Source organism: Lontra canadensis, unplaced genomic scaffold, assembly GCF_010015895.1.
Source record: "Lontra canadensis isolate GAN:19392208 unplaced genomic scaffold, GSC_riverotter_1.0 scaffold24, whole genome shotgun sequence".
NCBI classification, from domain to species: Eukaryota; Metazoa; Chordata; class Mammalia; order Carnivora; family Mustelidae; genus Lontra; species Lontra canadensis.
The window spans coordinates 9,072,947-9,093,842 of record NW_022631018.1 but is presented as its reverse complement, the minus strand read 5'-3'; the positions used below and the strand labels follow the sequence as shown (position 1 = coordinate 9,093,842).

The following is a 20,896-nucleotide window of genomic DNA, read 5'->3' as shown; positions in this document are numbered from 1 at the left end:
TTCTCTTTTCATTGCTGAGCTGACTTTTACGGAATCTGTGATGTGTGGAGTCATCTTACAAGATTCTGTTGGATTTTATTGAGGGATAATGGGCAAATATAATCGTATATATTTAAAGTATACAACATGATAACTCGATACACATTGTGGAGTGCCTACTAAGGTCGGGGTAATTAACGTGTCACCTCGCACACCTACTTTTAGGTGTGTGTGGTGGGAATGCTTACGATCTCCTCTTAGCAATGTTCAGGTATACGGCGCTGTATTATTAACTGTACCCACTGGAGAGCCCCAGAACTTAGAGCTGAAAATGTCTGCCCTTCGAACCTCTATTATTCCACCTTGCCCTGTGACATGTTCTAGAAAGGCCAACCGTTTTTTGCCCTCCCGGTGTCCTCCTTGTAAATCATGGCTCCTGTGCCAATAGTTGGGAAAAGCTATTAGTTGCTACTTTCCTGCCCTAAATATCTCCTGCTTCCCCAAGAGGCCCCGGGCTCTAACTTTTAACAAGCCTCAGAACAAAGCCCAGTGCGAAGGGGAAGGTTCAGCACAGCTCTGGGAAGAAGCTCCCCGCTGCACGTGGGTCCGTTTCACTGTTACATTGTGGATTAAAGTGGTATGCGAAGCATCTTTCACTATTACACAAAAACCTATAGCCTTAGTATTATCCTTATCCTCTGACCAGGGTTATAATAGGGTTCCACCACAATTCCTCCAATTTTTATTTCTCTCAAATAAAAATTTGCTAGTGTAACCATTCTCTCTGGGTGGGAGGCTAACTTTGTTTCTGATTGTCTTATTCCAACCCATGGTGAAGTTATATTGCGCCGCTGGGCTTTTTTCCTTCTCTCTTTTTCATTTGGCTGGGGCTGCCTCTGTTCAACAGAGCATACTTGTCACTTCTTCTGTCACCGTTAGTTAAAAGTAATTGTTATTGCAAACCCCCTCCATGCCAGTCTCCTTTTCTTTCATGGTGAAACCCACTAAGCATTCGTTTCAGTAGCAGGAAGTGGGGAGCTTACAGGATCAAATCCTTTTTATCTAGACCAACAGCACCTGCGGCAAGGCATTAACTAGCCGGAGTTGTTAATTACATCTCTAACTTGTTGATCTTCATGGCTTCCAAATTGAAAAGCAAGAAAATTAATCACTGCGTGTGTCTCCTCCAGCAGAAAATGACAGGAGTGTGTCTTTTGCGTTCTCTTCCAGTCGCTGATAATCAGATAGTTGCACTTTGCTATAACATTTCTCTCCTCCCTTTGTGGATGGAATTGTTTCTTAAGTTCAAAGAGTCCTTCCGTTCACAGCAGGGTAGATAATTCGCCTGTAAAACAGAGACTTTAGAAACATAAATCTGCAAATAGGAGTCTGAATGAGTTTGGACTGAAGACAGTTCAGTAGTTGAGAACCACTTAAAACCAGAGTGGAGGCTAACGTAGAACGTGAAGGTAACACGCATCTCTTGTATTTTCTCATGTGATTTTCATAACAACCCTATGGGGTTGGAACTGCATGTTGACAGTGGAGAGAAAGGTCCAGAGAGGATAAGTGCTTTGCCCAAGATCACATGGTACCTCAAGCACAGGGAGGAGGATTTGAGCTCGAGAGGTGGGGAAGTGACTCCTCACATTCACCCTAAATTGTGAACCAGGAATCAGGAGTAGATGGGGAAAGGGGAAAAAAAAAAAAAAAAAAAAGCCTCAGCTCTCTTTTTTAAAGCTTGCACCTGGCTTCTAAAATGCTTTCTTGTCATGGTTAGAAAATACGGTGTCAGCCTCTTTATTCTCACCTTAATATGCATCATCAAGGTCGCTCAACAACCTAATACATCCAGAATGTGCCGCTAATTCTTAGGCTGTTACCTCGCAAAGAGTCTGCATTGCAGAGAATTACTTCAACACTAGTCAGCAGCTTCTGCTCCTGGAGAAACACTGAACCCGAAAGGATTACCAGAGGCCTGGGCTGCTGATTCTGCCTCCTGGAAGCTGATTAGAATCTCCTGGAGTGCGTTTTCAAAATCCCAGCACAGACCCAGGGACTGGGAGCTGCTGGGTCCTCCCCCAGGCACTGATTCACTCTTCTCTGTCTTGGAGTTCCATTCCTTTTGAGGGATTTCAGTTTATTCCTTCAAGTGACCTTTGTTAGTCTTTCTCTGAGAGGAGTTTTGTCGTCTTTGTTTTGCAGTCTTTCCCCCAGACCTCCTGGACAATTCAGATCAGGTTACATTGCAAATGCAGGGTTTATGGCTGTGTCTTCTGTAGGAAGACAGTTTATTCCAAACGCCTTGTGTGTTCCTACAGTGAAAATGGATATCCCGTATGAAGTTTCTCTCTGGCTCGGTGTCTGTGTCAGCAGCAGGCACTCAGAGAAGCTCTATCTCTGTCTTCCTTCCTCTCTCAAGCGCGCGCACACACACACACACACACACACACAATGTAGGAACCAGTGCAGCAAATTCTAATTTGAGTTTCAACGATCAGGCTTACTTTGAAAAGTTTACCTGTCTCCCCAGCTGTGGAAGGGAGATAGAGTTCCCATATGTGTCCGCATATGGGAAACAGAGCGCCCTCTCCTGCCACCAGCCCATCTCATCTGAACTTCCCTCGTACCCGGAGTAGATGAAAGTAGGTTTGGATGCTCTTCACAATCACGAAGTGCTTTAGCTTTTCTCCTTCTCTGCTCTGAAGGCGGGCGGGCTCAGGAAGATATGAGCTAGAACATTTGCATGTGAGCAGGCAGTTGCTTGAATGAGCGCACACACAGGCCAGTCTGCCCCAGAGTCAGGCAAAGCTTTTTGGTAGTTTGTGAGAGCTGTGCCATCCGTCACCCGGCTGCCAGCAGACACGGTCCAGCTTGGACCGGCGCAGTATCTGTCTGTCTGAGCAACACTTTGATGCATTGTACTGAAGGACAGGGAAGGACTTTCTTCCCACAGACCAAATACACAATCAATTATAATTGATTATAATTGATATGATTATCAGTTATTTCACGCCAGTGCATTTTAAGTGAAACCAATGACTGCGTCACACTGTTGGTTGAGACACCCTCCTTGTGGGGGTGCTCCCTCCCGAAATCTCATGTTGAGAAATGATCCTGCCTTCTCCCCATTGTGTTTTTGGAGCACAGTGGCATGAAACCGGTCTCGGTGGAACCGGGAGGCTGTGCCAACAGAGTAAAGACGGCCTTATGTTCTGTTACTACTGTCAGGTTATCCAAACACGTAGATGATTCCTGCTTCGTATAGTAGATCCCCCTGAAGGACCGTCGCAGTAACTCAAGGAAGGCTGTTCTTGAGTGACGAAGGCGAAATCTGTACTTCAGCATGTGGATTCTGATTCTGCTACCTACTTGCTGAATGACCACGTTGAATCACATACTTCTCCTTTGGACCCTCATTATCTTATTTGAAAAATAGGACCAAGGCCTTTTTCTCAGAGCTGACAGACTTATTAAGATAGATCGTTTTCATATTGTTTGGTCTTAAGGATCCCTCTATACTTTTAAACACTGAGAACTGCAAAGAGCTTTTGTTCATATGGAGTATGTTTATTAATATTGACCGTACTTGAAATTAAAACAGAAAATTATATTCAGTTTAAAAGGACACCAGCTATTACTGCTAGTAGCATAATTTTTTTTTTTTTTTAAGTACTATTTTACAGAAAAAGAGAATTAGTGAGACTAGTGGTGGTGTTCCAGTTTTACGAGTCTCTTTAATGTTTGGATTTCCGGAAGACCGCTGGATTCTCAAATACACTTCTGAATTCAGTCTGTGGTATTATGTAGTTTTGGTTGAAATATGTGGAGAGAATCCAGCCTCAAATAGATACGTAATCAGAGAGATCTATTTTAACAGCCTTTTCAATAAATTGTGAATATATTTTGATTCAACACTAAAACTTGGTAAGTGAATTTGTCTGAAAGGGTAGACCTTTCAGTGTGCAATGAAGCTGTGTCAGTGAACTTTACGTGCTCTCTTACGTTGAAATCCCTTGGTCTGTCTTGCACTTTGAATGACTTTTTTAGCCATGCATAATTTTTAAAAATACCATGCCCCTCTCCTTTGAAAAACATTGGTTCACTGAATTATATAGACATTCTAGAAGTTGATATTCTTCATAAACTATTTTTTTTAATCTTTTTTTTTAAGATTTTATTTATTTGACAGACAGAGATCACAAGTAGGCAGAGAGGCAGGCAGAGAGAGAGGAGGAAGTAGGCTCCCTGCTGAGCAGAGAGCCCGATTCGGGACTTGATCCCAGGACCCTGGGATCATGACCTGAGCCCAAGGCAGAGGCTTTAACCCACTGAGCCACCCAGGCGCCCCCATAAACTATTTTTTTTTTAAAACCCCACAATTGTTAATATCTCTGGCAATCTCACATGAGAGGCTGTCAAAATTCTCACATTTGCTTGAAAGCTGACATTTTATCATTAACCAAACCTATTTTCAGTTGTTTTCCTTGAAGTGACATTCATTTCCATCATGTATCTGCCAAATCCTCAAGTCTGAAGAATCACTGTTTGTGTAATGGGATTCCACGGGGAAAGGGGGGCTGGTTCACGGTAGGACTCGGGTGCTCACGCAGGTGCTTTTCCCTGAGCCACCCGGTGTGCCTCAGGATCAGAAGAAACCCTTGTTGCTTATCTAACTTACCACAGGATGTCAGAAGATACTGTCCTACCCAAGCATCAAGACTGAACACAACGACTACTTGTTACTGCTTCATCGGGGATCTTCTTAAGTAAAACTGGCCTTTCCCCCCCTTAAGTCGTAGCCTGTGGAAGTCAAGAACACACGGGGACAGCTTGATTTGCTTTGATTTATACCAAGACTCCCTATGTTTTACCCTCCAGGCTCCTTTATACCTTGCACCCCTGCAGTGCAATTGTCAAGACTGTAGTGTGACTTGGAAAGTAGTTTTGGCCCCACTGACTCCCAGAAAGGGTCCCTGGGATCCCAGAAGTCTCCGGACCACAGTTTGAGAACCCCTGGGACAGACTCTAGAAATTACCCAACAAATTGCCCACCCTTAAAACTTAGCTGTTTCTTTCTGCCTCTTGCTGTTTGGGGCTTGTGGACTTGGTAGCGGGCTAGAGTGAATGAATCCTGGCCTTTGGGCAATTTATGGTTTTGATGAAATCCCACTAGAGTTCTTCCCGAGCTCTCGAGAGCCCAGTTTTGCCATTTCTCTCCCTTGGTATGTTACCGTGAGGCTAAAAATAAGCCTTGGTTTTGAATTCACTTTACTGCTTGCCTCTGCAGGACGGGCCACCGAATCCTTGCTTTTTGGTATGATCTAGGCCTAATAAGGATGTTTTTGAGATAGTTTTCCCATCTTTTATACGGGGGGTCTTAACTCTAGTTTCAGAGGCCGCTCAGTGTCTTTGGGCTTCAGGTGGCTGAGCCCTTGAGATCTCCCAAAATTTTCTGTTGCTTTGGGGGGTTGGGGAGAAGATGGATTGTTGGGAGAACCAGTAGCTTCCATCAAATTCTCAAAGAGCTTCTGTGACCTCTCCCCCTGCAACAACAAATGTTAACAGCTGCTTCCGATGGACATCTTTATGGGGTGGCATCTAGGCATCCATTATCCATTTCCAAGCACCTCTTTTGGGAAGGAATTTTCAAATCTCCCTCCCTGGCTTGGCCCCTCTTGACTTTCCATCCCCCTGGCATTCTTCTAGCTGTCTCTTGGCACTTGCTTCCAAGTCACTTCTCAGTAGTTTCTCTGTAACCTCTTTGGTCCTTCTTTCCTCCTTGTAAAATGCAGCAGAGCAGGGACCTTCTGACCGTCTCTGGTTTCTTTGTTACTGCAAAGTGCAAAGTCAGAGTCAGGATGCCTTCAGGAGCACCTTGGGTGCGGGCAGGGGTGGGGGGAGGTACTTTAGGCCAGACAATATGCTCAGCCAAATCAGTGAGTTCCTTTTTAAACTACTGAGATGTGCAAACTCCGGATATTTATTTATGCCTCCGCCACAAGATGTGTTTTTCTCCCACACATTCTCCACAGTCTGCTTCTTGGAATCCTAGTGCTGTCATGAAAACTGCAAGGCAGTCTGTTTCGCTCCAACAGGAGCATTTGGGGAGCAGTCTCGATTCCGTGGGAGTAGTGTGGTGACTGCCGCTCGCTGACAAGGAGCAGAGGAGGAGTCTGCAGCGTGATTCCCTGTGTTTTCTAGAACATCAGCTCCCCCCGGGCGCGCTGCAGGGGAGTGTGGGGGCGGGGGCGCACTGCAGTGCCCAGCCTGGCAGCGTCGACAGCGCCCCTCGTGGCCAGGCTTCGGCATTGCCTCAATTTGAAGGCCGGCTTCCTAGGCAGGGCACAAGACCCGTGCTTTGAACCAGAGGTTACTTTCCCACCTAAAAAAAAATATGTTTAAGGATTCTTTCTGGTGAGGTTTAATTCTGCGGCTTCACAGTTTTTGAAAAAGCTTTGACTTATCAAACCTGACAAACACACTAGCACCTGACAATTGGGAAACAGCAGAGTCTCTGTCCTTTAGCGGAAGCAGGGAGGTGATATGGCAAGGAAGGGGACTGTTGACCTCATTACAAAGGCAGAAGAATCACTCAGTGCAGTACACCGACGAGGTGGTATGGGTACCGATCACATCCAGTAATGTTTTATATGAGTATGTCTCTGCTTTATGGGTTGCATTACACACACACACACACACACATTTTGAGTGGGGAGAGGGAGAGAGAAAATCATAAGCAGACTCCATGCTAAGTGCAGAGCCTGATACGAGGCTTAATCTCACCACCCTGACGTCATGGCCAGAGCAGAAACCAAGAGTCAGATGCTCAATGGGCTGAGCCGCCCAGGTGGGTTGCATTGTTTTTAAACTTGGCTTTCTGGGCAGCATAGGAATTACTGACATACCCTGTTCCATCTTCTGCCTTACTTGCATTTCTAATTAATAGAGGTTGTCACTCACACTGCATTTTCACTAGTACAGGTGGCCTCTAAGCCTCTGTCTGTATGAGGTCAAACCTCTAAGATGGTTTTGTTTATCTCTGTCCCTCTGTAGTAGGTGAGAAAATCAGGACCTAAGGGCCTTTGACTTGCCCCAAACTACTGAGTACTAGTGCAGGCAATGCAGAAGCTCTGGTGTCCAGGCCAGGCTCATGAGTCATAGACACACTGCCTGTCAGTTGGGAAGGTGCCCTTCCCACCACCAGGGTGGGGAAACACTGGTGCATGTACTGCTTGACTAACTTACTCCTACCCAAGGACTGAATCTGGTCACAATTCTCCTTTGGGAAAATGCCACTTTATCAGTGGGAGAGTAAGGTAAGGTGAATCCTGGCTCTGCTTCCTGACCAGATGGCTTTTATGATTGCATGATAAAATGTGCAGCTTCACGTTTCTGTGCCTCTCACCACTACAGTGCCCTTTCTGTTTTTAAGGAAAGAAGGATTGTCCAAATGTGGAAGATGCAAGCAGGCATTTTACTGCAATGTGGAGTGTCAGGTAGGTTCTGGGCCAACTGGTAGGGAGGGCCTTGTTTCCTCTGAAGAGCGGGACCCTGATGTCCTTCCCTTTCCTTGTCACGCCATTCCCAGCACCCTTTGCAGCCAGAGCGGAAAGCTTACTTCGGGCCTTCGTGGTTGCGGCTGGATGCCCTTGAGCGCTGGCCTAGGACTGAAGGCAGCCAGTGATAGACAGCGATGCTCTGGGGCCACAGCCAGGTGCAGGCGAAGGGGAAAGACCTGAGGAGGGCATGTTGGGTGCAGGCAGGTGCATTACCAAGGTTGACAGTTTGCTCCCCAAACCTGCCAACAACAGATGGAACACTGAGGAGGTGACAAACAAAAAATGCTAAAATGGTACCTTTAAAATACTTTAATTTTTACTGTCACAGGTCTGTATTTTTATAAATCCCCATAAGCAGGCCACACGTCTCCCTTGGCCTATTCAAAGCCAGTCTGAGTCCAGCCAGACTTCAGTGAGCGCCTGGCACAGCCTTGCCCAGCCAGAGGGTGGCCGTGCTGAATCTGTGCTTGGAGCTGGTGCTTTGGAAGCAGCCGGGCTGGGACAGACTCAGGAGGTGGGTTGCATAGAGACTGTGGGCCATCTGGTCCGAGGGGTAAGTCTCCAGGGAATCCTGTAATAACGTGGCAATGGGAAACTTAGGGAGGAATTTGGAGGAACTCTTGGTAGCTCTTTGAGGGACAGAGTGCTGTTTTCCATTCTTGTCCGCTAGATTCTAGTTCTACTGAATGTTCATAGGTATTCTGCAGAAAATTCATTCCATGTTCTAACAATTTGAATTTAGGGAGAATATGGTCTTGGACATCTGTGTACCCTCCTTAGTCTATTTTTTTTTTTTTTTTTTAAATGGAAACCTTTTCGTGGACTCTGGGAAATGCTGATGCTATTAAATAGTGGCTCTAAGTGATGGGGAGGATTTTCTCCTTAGTCTTTACCTCTTTTTTTGGGTCATTGTTCTTGCCAGACTTGGTGTCATTTACCTCCCATACTTGCCCCCCCACCCGATCTACTTCTGATTACCCACTATATCATTGTTTTCCTTCTCTTCTTCCTATACATTTGACTCCTGAAAATCCCCAAAGAGCATTATTATTTATCAGTGGGAGAGGTTGCTAAGCTCTGATGTCCCATCTGACCATAGAGCTCCAGTCACAATGGCACCTTACTGGAATGAAGCACAGGTTGAGCCATTGGCCTGGAGACCTCAGCCTTGGGTTTGCGGGCCCTGTGCATCCCACTCCCCTGTGTCTCCCCTGGCAGGCTTCCAGAGGTGGTCAGCCTGTGTGACAGTGGGAATATAAATGGGTTTATCATTGAGTTTTCAGGGAGTGTGACTTCTTTCAAGGAGGAGAGATCATACTTTGCTCCTACCAGTTGTGGTTGGATCGCTCTGGTGCTGGGGAGATCAGAGAGCCCTGGGAATTCCATGATCTGATTCCAGGAATGATAAGTTAGCTCTTTCTAGATTTAAGTTAAATTCTTCTAGAAAAATTAACTCATTACATTCTGGTTTGTTAGGGAAGTAAGATAGGAAAATTGCATAGAGTTCGGACTGTATAGCACAGAATAGTAGAAGGAGAGGGTCCTAACTCTGCAACCTGCTATCTCTATGAACTCGACCAGCCGCAGGACATCTCTGCGCTTGGTGCCTTCACACATGAATGACGGCGGTAGTGCCCGTCCTGACAAACGGCAGCGACCTAGTGATAGGAGAGCTATGAAAGTTCTCTATAAACTGAGATGCCGTGGACAGGTGTGAGGACATACGGGATATACTGTGACGGTAATTTAGGCTGGACCCCAGCTCAGCTGTGCAAAGAATAAAGTATATAGCATACTTTAGATTTGACAGACTGGGTTTGTTTTGGTTTTGGTTTTTGTTTCGTTTACCCTAAGAGAATGGATGGATTCTAAAACCCTGAGAACACTAAACAGTGTACGTTGTGTGAGTCATGCTTATTACAAAATGAGCCTTACGTTCTCTGATGAGCTGTAAACACTGCGTTAATACAAAGAATCAGACTGCGTGAGACGCCCATTACCTCAGGGTTTTCTGAGCGTGTTGCTAACTCTTCTCCCATTACGCCTCCCTAGATGGCACTATTTTGATGAACCATTGCAGTCCAGGGGGCTTTTCAAGGTGGCCGATGGGGCTCCTCTTCCCTCCAGGACCGAGTTTCCCAAAGCTGCAGACTTGGAGAGCTCATCTGTGAGCACACAGCAAGGGGCGCTCTCCCTACGGGGGTTCACGTGAACCAAATACATCAGCCTGTGTGCACCAGGGTGCTGCATTTCACTCGACAGCAAGCAGTTTGGTGGTCTGTATGTTCTCCTGTGAACAGACTGTCCAGGTGGTCAGATCATAAGGAGCTTGCTTGGGTAGCCAGGAAGCCTGGAGCCGGGGGTCTTGCTCTGTGATGCTAAGTCAAGTTCAAGGTCTCAGGCCAAGACAGCTTGCTGTGACCAACCTCGTGATGGAGAGTCTTCCCTGCTCTTTACCCAGTGTTCGGGTAAAGTAGTGGGTTTTCCCCTCAACCCTGGAGAGTACTTCTGCAGTTCAAGTTTGCTGTGCTTCTGGGAAGTATCTAGTGGCCAAAGTCCCTCCCTAAATGACAAGTGATACCCGGTTCCTGATGCCACTTGTTGCCAGAGGTGACAGACTGGTTTTCATCTGGAAGTTTTATTCTTGTTTCATCTGTCCCCCCGCCTTTTTTTTAAAGGTTTTATTTATTTATTTGACAGAGAGAGGGAGAGAGTTCACAAGTAGGCAGAGAGGCAGATAGAGAGAGGGGGGGAAACAGGCTCTCTGCTGAGCAGAGAGCCCAATGCGGGGCTCGATCCCAGGACCCTGAGACCCTGACCTGAGACGAAGGCAGAGGCTTTAACCCACTGAGCCACCCAGGTGCCCCTCATCTGTCCCCTTTTGTTGAAGGAAGAGGTTAATGGCCATTAAGGTTTGTCATGCTTTCGTGCTGAAGAACTAAGTCAGAGCAAGGCAGTGGATTGTAAGACCTAGAATGGTCCTAAGGGTTTAACAAAAGCAAGTGCCGAGAAAGAAATGACAGTTCAGGAACTTCATACGTATAATCATTAGGGGAGGAATCTGGGGCATTAGCTCCAGATAAAAATGTATTCAGTTTTCCTCCTAAGGGGGTGCTTGGGTGGGATCAAAGGGGGAGCTGTGCTGTATAAAGCAAGGGCAGAGATGGGAAGAGGCAGGTAACTGAGCAATTCTCCACCTGAGAGACCAGAGCCCTTGGCTGCTCCTCACCACCACGTAGAACACGCCCACCTGGAGTGCAGAGCTGGACACCAAACAGCAGAGGTGGAAAGGGGGGTGTCAGAGTGAAGGTTACCAGGTCCAACATGTCAGTAGATAAGAAAACAGTGGCCACAAGTGGTTGGGTGACCTGCCCAAGGTCACAGGGGCAGGACTGGGGACTAGGCTGTACAGACTGCTGGTGGGAGGCTGTCTCTGCTTTCCAACATGGTGCTTTTGGGGGTCTTGAGGGCCCTCTGAGAGAGGGGGCACTATAGGGACATGTCAAAGAGAAGTGACCTTCAGTGGACATGAAAGGGGAGAGCCCCTTCTCATGTCATCTTTGCCAAAAATCTACCCCAAGAGTGCTAAGGCAGCACACTTCCCAAGGGTGTCGTCTTCCCAGGGAGTACAGCATCTCAGGAGACCCTAGCCACTACGTGCACTCTCCCCAAGCCCTCTTCCCTGACCGCAGTGCTTTAGAATTTCACTTTATTTTATACAATTTGGTGATATCTTGTCCCATTTACTTTTCTCTTCATTCACTTGACTCAGTGTGATCCTGCCAGAGGAAAGATTTTAATTGATGATGCATGAAAGGATAATGGGAGGAAACATAAAAGAAATAGAAGTTCCTTTTTAGTTAGGCTTATTTTGTAATCTGTGTGTTTTAATGAACTATATTTATTTTTATAAATATGCCTGGAAAGCAAAGTATATTATTGCCTCACTTAGACTTCTTCATTAAATTGCACCATGACATGTTCAAGAGAATGGTTTTACAAAGTTATTTTATAGAGGAACCATTGTAGAGTAGAACTTTCTAGGGTGTTATTTCTTAACATTAACAAATAGAAAAGAAACTGTTCGTGATGTGTAAACAGAGGTGATGGGGTTACGAGAGTGTTTTTGAAAGTAAGAAGGGGCTTGCCCTGATGGGGATAAAAAAGCACATGTGAGGAGTATGTGACTAAGGACGTGAGAAAATTTGTGAATTTCCTTGTTGAAGAGAAGGTAACTGAAGCGTGGAAGATGCATAAGAAATACTCACCCGACCCTCTTGTTGTTATGGGTGAATTAGGGAATTGGGCGAGAGTCACAGGTTCAGTCCTCGTTAAATTCACTTTGGTCCCTTAACCCAAACCTTGGAAGCATCTTGAACTTGATCAACCTTTTCTCTAAATGTTCCACATCACCGGTGGGAAAACGTGTGGATGAATGAATGAGCCCGTCCCCTGGCTCTTGAAGCGAAACATAAAACAAAGCCTATGTCTTTGTGATGGGGGCCCAGCAGCCTCAATCACCTTCGTGTGAGGTGGTCGGTGTGCACCTGACTCCTTTGTACTCCTCCCCTTGATGATAATGGTAGTGGCAGCAGAAATCCCATGATGTTTTCTTACTGTTCCGCATTTCAGGAAGTCACATGCATTTGGTCAAGTAGACTACATCTGCTTCAAAAGCTCCATTAAAGCCAAGAGAAATACCAGGTGCAAAAGTTAGGAATGGGGACTTCACAATAAAAGCTCAGTCTCCTTGTCCAGGAAGACAGCATTATCATTCACTCAGCAGAAAACTGGACGAAATAATGGTCAGTTGTTTCTTCCAAGGTTGAAAATGCTGGTGCATCCTGAGACAATTTTCCAACTCTTTATGTGTCTTGATGCATTTTTGTCCATGCACACACAAGAGTCATGCAGAACAGTTATTACATTGGCTGAAAATGACCTCGAGGTTTAAATAGGGTACCGAAATTTCTGTATTTTCCTTTTACATTGATTTAATTATTTAACTTCATTGGACAAATAATCTTTGTTCATTTTAGAAAAATCTGGAAAATACAGTCTGAAAAGACAACAGAAAAGATCCATGATTTTTGTCCTTCCAGAGAAAATCTCTACTAGCTCTTTGCTATCTGTCTTTCTCAGTCCTTCCTGTCTATTTGTATATATTACTTTAATGGAAAAATAAGATCCGAATTCACATAAAATTATAAAAAGATTGCAATCAGGGCAGAAGAAATAGCTTGACTTTTGAAGAAAGATACTCAGAGTTTTAGAAAGACTCACAAAAATGTTTTAAAAAGCTTAGATAAGCAGTTACAAAACCACTGTGTGTACGAAGAAACCACTGATACTGAAACACAACAAAACAAAATGAACTGTTTGTTGATACTGCCTATTCCAATTCCTCAGGATAGCCAATTTTTTCCCAAGTTTTGTCCAGTCTGATTATTTACAGTTTTTCTAGTCAGCACTTGGGCAAATTGCCGCTGTCAGGTTCTCTCCGGTGTGGGAACCATCCCTGTGACAGAGGACGGCATGTCAGATGACGCTCAGGACCGAACTGGTGCTCTTGCCAGATGCGAGCCTCCCTCCCAGCTTTTTGTTGTTGTTGTTTTAAAGAATTAAAACAGTGCCGTGGAGGTACCTCTCTGTCATTCCTCCCTTAGTCCACATCTCTCACCACCTTCCAGCAGAAGGTGTGAAAACTTATTTGGGGACATTTCCCTTGATGATACTTCTGTGATTCCACACTTTGAATTATTGTGCTGTCTGCTTTCACGGGCTGTGTGTGGATCCATGTCACATATGTGTCTCCTGTCACGGTCACAAACTCCTTCAAGTTCAGGACTTCATCTCCCCTCCCTGCCTCTAGGGTCAGTTGCAGAGCTCATTGCATGCACGAATGAATGCATGAATGAGCGGACGGACGAACGAACCAGTGAATGAACAGGTTCCCACATGTTTTGAGAGTGTGCCATGTGCCAGGCGCTGTTCTAGGTGCTTCTCCAGGATGAGCTAATTGGATCCTGATGAGGACCCTCTGTGTTTGCACCGATGCCTCGTTGTCCCCACGTGAAGGTCCTGCATGTCTCAGTCCTCGTCAGGCTTCGGATCTGATTATCACTCTTGGAAGGTGTCAAATCATAGCCTTGGAATTTGGAACTGCTAAGTAACTCAGAGATTACGTTATTGACAGCCAAGGGTACAGCTGCGGAGGGATTAAGAGGTCTGCCTGCTGTCACAGAGCTGAGGAGCACGGGGCTAAGAATGCAGGTTTCCTGAGCCCCAGACCCAGGGTCCACTTCCTTGACAGCACTCTGCTCTCCTTCCCAGAGGCTCCCTTCCCTTTGAGGACATTCCCATCTATAATTGTCAGCGTCATGTGTTACTTATATTAGCCTCGATTTTATGTGCTCTTAATGAATTGATTCTATTACTAAATAATACATAAATCGTGGTAAGAAAGGTTGGGGTTAAACTTCCTTCTCCCAGGAGTCATTATTGTTGAACACGGAGGACAAGACCTGCTGTTCAGGAAACAGGCATCTCCAAGGCCCTGCAAAGCCTTCTCTTAGAATTCCTGGTTTCACAGAGGACACGTGCTTGTGGTTGCTAATTATCTATCTGTCTCCTACTGGCCGTCCCCACTCCCCTCAGATGCCTCAAGGCCTAAAGCCTTCTTGGTCTTTGCCTCTTTGCCTCATCACCGTGCTCTCATTTCAGGCTTTGGCTAAAAACAGATCCCCTTCTCCCTCGTGCATATCTTGTCATTTCTCTCCGTGCACTTGGTTATATTTGGCACGGCGTTATTTAACTGTGCGGAACATCTCGGCACTGAACTTGAGCCAGTGGCCTGCACCACGTAGTGGTGTCCTTCCTTCTTGGTGCGGTGGTGGGGGGCAGGGGGCAAGAGAGACATCTTCATTCTTTCAGCAACTTTATCGAGGACCTTGTAAATGTGAGGCCCTGTTCTAGCTTCTGGGTTATAAATGTGGGAAAAAACCCACACCAGACTGAGTTCCTTTATTTTAATAGGGGGAGACAGATACCACAAACTAGTAAATACGTAGCATATCAGGTGGTGAGAAGTACCAGAGATGTATAGAGCAAGAGAACGTGCAGGGGTGGGCACGTGCTAGTGGGTATTCGTGGCAGGAATCCTGAGGAGGTAACATCGGAGCCAGAGATGAGAAGCGGTAGGCAGGGAGCAACATGGACATCTAGAGGAAGAGGGCACCAGCCAGGAATACAGCAAGTACAAGAGGTGTTAGGGCAGCAGTGCGCATGGTCTGTGTAAGGAGCAGCGTGGGGCTGAGGTGAGAGTGTGGCAGGAGGCGATGGGGTCAGAGGAGTGGGGGGGGGTCCCCAGCATGAGTGGCTTATCGGTCATCTCTAAGACTCTGCCATTAGAAGGTTCTGAGCCGAGAACTGGCGAGATCTGAGTTCTGTGTAGCAGGATTGACTACCCTGCTGCTTTACTGATCCTAGTTAGCAGGGGCAGGCGCAGTAGTGGGCATGTGGGTGGGAGGCATGGGCGGTCCTGGGGTGGGGGAGGGTGTGGGAGCTGCAGCGGGCAGGAGGGTGGGGCAATGAGGGGTGATCAGGTTCTAGATCTGTTCTGAAGGCAGGGAGAACGGGTGTGCTGGAGGTGACTGGGGAGCATGGGGCAGGCAACAAGGATGACCCCGGGCTCCAGCCTGAGCATCTGAAAGAACAGACTCGCTGTTTTCTGAGGTGGGGAAGGCTGAGGGAAGCCAGGATATGTCCGCTTCTGTCGAGAGGCGGTGTGCCTGCAGACTCCCGTCACAAGTGCTATGAGATTTCCCACCTCACAAGTCATCCTCTCTCCACCCTCCACCCCTTTCTCCCAGGTCCCAGCTCTGCTTTCGACCTCCTCCCCAGCTGCCCCTGACTCCGTCTCGCCAGCACCGCTGCTTCTTGTCAATCAGTGCATCCCTCCATGATGTCCCGTCCATTCTCTGTCATCCCCCCGCCCCTGTCACCAGTGATGGCATCGCCAGCTCCACCCCAACCCTCACTCCTCTCCACGGCCACCACGGCACCATGGTGTCCTTCTCCCTCAGCCTCACCAGTCCCCATGCACAGCGTCCCTCCCCTGCCCGTAGTGAGCACCTACCTTTTGTGTCCCAACCTGGGGCATGAGAGCATCAAGACAGGACCGAAAGGACTACGGTGTTCCTTTGTCAGGGGACTCTTCAGGGAGCCTGTATTCCTAAATGTGGCCAGTGATTGCCTCTGCCAGGCTCTTCAACTTGGGCTCTTGCCAAAGCCTTCATTTGTGTTCCGTTTTTGTCACCTATGAAAGGAGACAAGTGGCTGAGTACAGCTCTCAGGGCTTTGCCCCGATGTGAGAACAGAAGCAGAACAGGACTGTGAGGGCACGGGGCCAGATCAATGGCAAATACCCCAAATCACAGATAACAGAAGGCAGCATGCGCCGTTTGGGCGAATGAGGGGCTGCAGGAAGATGACATATTGATGAAAAAACACAAAGTAGATTTTCTCATCCCAACGACCTTGGCCAGGCCTGAGTCAAGGCCATACAACCGTCTCTATCTTAAAGGATGTTTTTGTCTCTCGCTTTTGTGAGCTTTATTGTGTTTTCCAAAAGGAAACATATTTCACTTGACCTTCACTAGAAGGACTTACTGCATGCTCTCTTCTTGAACTTTATTCCTGTGTGTGAGTGTTTAATCATTTTATTTTTTCTAACTTTCCCAGAAAGAAGATTGGCCCATGCACAAGCTGGAATGTTCTCCCATGGTTGTTTTTGGGGAAAACTGGAATCCCTCAGAGACTGTAAGGCTAACCGCAAGGATTCTGGCCAAACAGGTGAGGAAATGGGATGATGTTCAAGTGCACTTTCTTTTTTTCTTTTTTTTTTTTTTTTCCTTAAAGGTCAGAAAGAGGAGTGGCCCGTGGTGACCATCTCTGGTTAAACATTCTTGGATTCTCATTTCCCCTCACGTCCCCACGAGCGGGTGTGGGAATAACACTGCAGGCAGAAACTGTTTGTTATTGTCCCCGTGCTACGAGGATGTCACTTACCCCAGGTTGGGAACACAGCCACAGCTGTTAAATTCTGAACTTTTTTTTTTTTTTTTTTTAAATGAGACAGGTTTACCTAGAAAAATACGGCCTTTTCCAGTGTGAAGACCTGAGTGAAAATAACTAGAGCTTCCTAGGGACCCGGGCTGGCCTGAGAAGCTTTGCGGTTTTCCCCTTTCTTTTCGACACCTAGAGTGTTCCCTGTCCCTCCTCCCAGCAGCGTCCTGTTCCCCGCTGTCTCCGTCTCCTACTTGCTCTCATCTAGGCAGGCAGGGGACGGGGCTGGAATAGCCAGCATGACAGATGCAAAGGAGAAGAAAAGGGGAAGGAGAGGAAAAGATGAGAAATCGAGGCACAGTGAGAGAGGAAGGGCGTAAAAGAAAGAAGAAGTAAAGTGAGAAATGCCCCCAGGGGAACTGATGATGGTCCTGGACAGTGTCCTCCAAAGATGATGCCAGGACTGGAATCCTCCGCCTTTTTCAGTCGGTCCTTACTGACGGGGCTCATGAAGTGCCAGATCTCTTGGGACCAAACTAAAAGATGGGGGAGAAACACCACGGGACGTATCCTTGTGACACAGCGTAATAGGTTGCGCGGCACTTAGAAGGCCTAGATCTGCGGAGACCCTGCCTGTGTCAGGGAGGGGCTTACTGCTGCTGAGTTGGGGGCAGGGCCCCTGTACTTGTCTTGAAGCTGAAATTTCATCCACTTCTTTATACCTGCCCTTTACACCTTCTTTATAGCCCACCTTCCTTTAAAACTTTCTATTTTTTTATCTGAGCCAAAGCGGATTGTAATGACTGGCACATATCTGTCCCCGGCCCAAGTTAGGATCCTGGGCCACATAAACAGAGGTAGAACATTTCCGAACTCTGAGGTCATTATTCCATTATGTGTGGCGTGGGTCAGGTGCTTGCTGGAGTGCCACATCGTCTGCTCTGGGGTGAGCAGAGGAGTCACGGGCTGCCTGTAGGGTGAGACCAAAAACATCCAAACTGTTTTCCTAGGAGGGTGTTAATTTTTGAGTCCTCAACTGACAATGATCCTGAAGCATGAGCCAAATTCTTGGTCGGGGGACAGGGTGGGAGGAGGCAGTGTGACTGGGTGCGGTGTCACAGATCTGTGAGCATTTTGGGGAGGACGGGGTGGTCCTCCCCTGCCCCCGCCTCACACTCTTTGGTGGCATTTATAGTACTGTGGTTAAGAATTCCAAAGAAGCCCGTGTATTTTCCCTGAATGAAAAGCTTTCCCAGGCAAGAGGACTTAACTGATCTTACAGGAATGTATCCTGTGAATGGAAGATTTCTGCTCCAAAAAGAACAGTGGCAATGTTTTGGCACCGGGAGGGTGGTCTGAAGGCTCTGATGAGTTTATGCCAGTTGCATTCAACTTGTATTATAATTACTTATTGCTGCTGATAGTCTGTTAAATGAAAAGTTACCTGGCCATCTTTTCATCTCAGTAGGACTTGATGATTAGTAGAGAAACCAGACCATTTGTATTCTAGTAGCTTGCAAAGGGTTAGGGGAGACAGGCTACCCAACCACCAAGGGTAAGCTTAACATGTTAACCAGGGAGGAGAGAGTGCCCTGCGAGAGCACCTGTACCCCCAGATGGAATAGCCAGATTACAAAGACACGGCCTCAGGCCAGCTCTTGAGCTCTGCTTTTGAACTCTTGTCAACACCAAGTTTATTCATGTTCTCAAAGCCTAGCAGGTTTACTATTGTTAGCTCCTCTTGGGGTGTCTAGAACAAAGCCGGCAACACGTTTAAAGTGAATCTGGGCTCACAGATACCACCAAAAGTGTTCCTTTTGAAACACAGAATTTGAGATCATTTTAGCCTATGCTTAAAGAAAGTGTAAAATGGATGGGGGGTTTGATTTTTGTTCCTTTTTAGAAGGAGAAATAATAAATAGGATGGTTCCCCTGTAGACTCAGAGTCCTTTTAAGTCGGGGCCCTAAAAAAGTTGATGTCTCGCCACTCTCCTTTCCCGTAGTGGGCATCTTTAAGCCTACTGTGCGCACAGCACGCTACCGGCTGTCAGGAATGTGGCAGACGCTTAAGAAAGTTTTCCGAGAAAGTCCTTCTGATTTGGGCACCGGGCAGATACTTGCAGCACCCAACAGCAGGACTCCTGGGAGGGTTTTCTTCATTGAGAATCGTTGCTCTTCCCTGATGTCGATGTAACAGTGAAAGCACCACTTTTTGCCCTGGTGGTTAACATCTCCATCTGTGTGGTTTCTTCTCGATCACCAGAAGATCCACCCAGAGCGAACACCTTCCGAGAAGTTGTTAGCTGTGAAGGAGTTTGAATCACGTGAGTTTTTTCTGTGACCGGCTGAGGAGTCGTTGGAGGGACATGTGTCTGTGGACAAGGCAGGGCTGGAGAAAGGCACGGGAAGCTTGTGGTGCTGGGGATTTTAACAACTAGTTTTTATTTTGACTCGTGTGCCTGTTTTGAAAAAATGACTGTAACCCCCCCCCCCCCCCCGCCCAGTTGACATGATGACTAGGAAATAATTAAGGGGAAGTAGGAATTCGCAGATGAGTTGCTGCATCTCAAGCTATCTCCTGCCGGCTCTCCTGGCATGCTGAATATTTTTGTATCTTTGCTGAATTGCAGTCCTGTAAACAGCTGATGTCCTTACTGAAAGGCATTATTAAATCAGGGCTGTCTAGTGTCTTGACCATGACACAGATTCTGGGGCTAATGGTGGGGGGAGGGGCTGGACTGGACCGCGCCTGCTTATCAGTGCTGGCCACTTGTCCCTGACCTCATTCCTCATGGTCAGTTAAGATTTCCTGTTCTGAGTGACTTCCAGTTGACAGAGGAAGAGAAGAAAAGAAATGGCATGCTTGTCTTTGCCTAGAATTTATCAGTTAACACCAAGTAATGGGGAAGAGTATTTTCTGGGGTCTCCATGGGGTTTTCTTGGTTTTTTGTTTTGTTTTGTTTTTTTCTCCATGCCATTTACAGTAGGACAAGGATGTAGCTAGAAAGCCAGAGTTTTCTACCCAGTGAATAATGGTTTGCTTATCCCCAGATCTAGAGAAATTAGACAACGAGAAGAGGGACTTGATTCAGAGTGACATTGCCGCACTTCATCACTTTTACTCCAAGCACCTTGAGTTCCCCGACAGTGACAGCCTGGTAGTCCTCTTTGCACAGGTAAGAACACCAGTCTCCGGTGACCATCTCTAGCCTTTCCCTGTCCACGTCCCTGTCCCCAGCACACACTTGGTAAAGATGATCGGAAATAGACTGATGGCTTCTATGATGACAAGGCTGTTGACCTGTTGGACCCTGTTTTCCATAGCCCTGCTGGGTGACCTTGAGCAGACCTTGAGCTGGCCCTCCTTGATGTGTGGTACATAGGAAATTTACCTGACCTCTCCCTTTGGCACAGAAAGAGTTTATGAAACCAGAGGGGTGTCAGCACCCCAATATTGTGGCATACTAGAAGCTCCTTGAAAGGGAAGACCATTTGAGGTTCCCACATTAAATTTTGCTTTTCTTCTCTTAAATCTTCTGTTCTGACCCTAGTGTCCTTTACTCCTACAAACACTGTGTCCCTAAAGCACAGGCAAATCCAGATGCCCCCAGGAGGGAGGCCTTCTCCAATGGCCCTAGGGAAGGACAGTCACCAAGACAGGAGCCCGAGTGGGTCTAGGTACAGCAAGTCTCTGCTGACGGTTTTTAAGATGTCTTTAGAGAAGTCTAGGTTTATGAAAATCAGATCTAATTAAAAAATCAGAGAGACTTCTAGACAAGAGCAACTTAGAAGCGACTGAGGCACTGGAAACTAGCTGTGTGGAAAGGCGAGGATGGAGGTTGGAACAGATGGAGGAAGTGCGGCGATCGCTGCGGCTGCGCGCAGTCTGACCGCATAGACGTTCCTCTTATGGCAAGGGTGGCACTTCCAGCATGACCTCCCGGGTCAGATTGCTCTCCCTTAGGTAGCCAGCATCTCCCCTACAAGCCGAACATGTAGTTGAAGGTGACCTTCCCGGAGAGAGCAATACGGCAAGGCTGTTGCGTGGGTGTACACAGCTCTGTTCCCCTGCCAGAAACTTCCATCTCTAGCTCCACAAAAGACCTTGGGTGGATGCTTATGCATCTTGATCTTAGAACAGAATCAGTGTCGCCTGTGTACCTTTTGACCCAGTAATTCCATTTCCAGGAGTCTGTCCCATAGAATCATCAGAGAATGTGGACAGTAATTCACACGCAGATTGTCTGTGGTGGGGTTCTTTTTACAACTGGGAGGAAAGAAGGAAAACA

The 20,896-nt window shown here is 46.9% G+C and overlaps 1 protein-coding gene across 1 annotated transcript in view; it reads left to right on the top strand.

The window, feature by feature from the left end:
• The window catches only part of SMYD2 (SET and MYND domain containing 2), a 47,897-nt gene that overhangs the window by 11,237 nt on the left and 15,764 nt on the right, over positions 1 to 20,896 (top strand). Inside the window, exons 2-5 of the mRNA XM_032862748.1 lie at positions 7,415 to 7,478; positions 16,284 to 16,394; positions 18,871 to 18,931; positions 19,659 to 19,783. Of these exons, the coding sequence (XP_032718639.1) occupies positions 7,415 to 7,478; positions 16,284 to 16,394; positions 18,871 to 18,931; positions 19,659 to 19,783 (361 nt within the window). The remainder of the gene's footprint in view (positions 1 to 7,414; positions 7,479 to 16,283; positions 16,395 to 18,870; positions 18,932 to 19,658; positions 19,784 to 20,896) is intronic.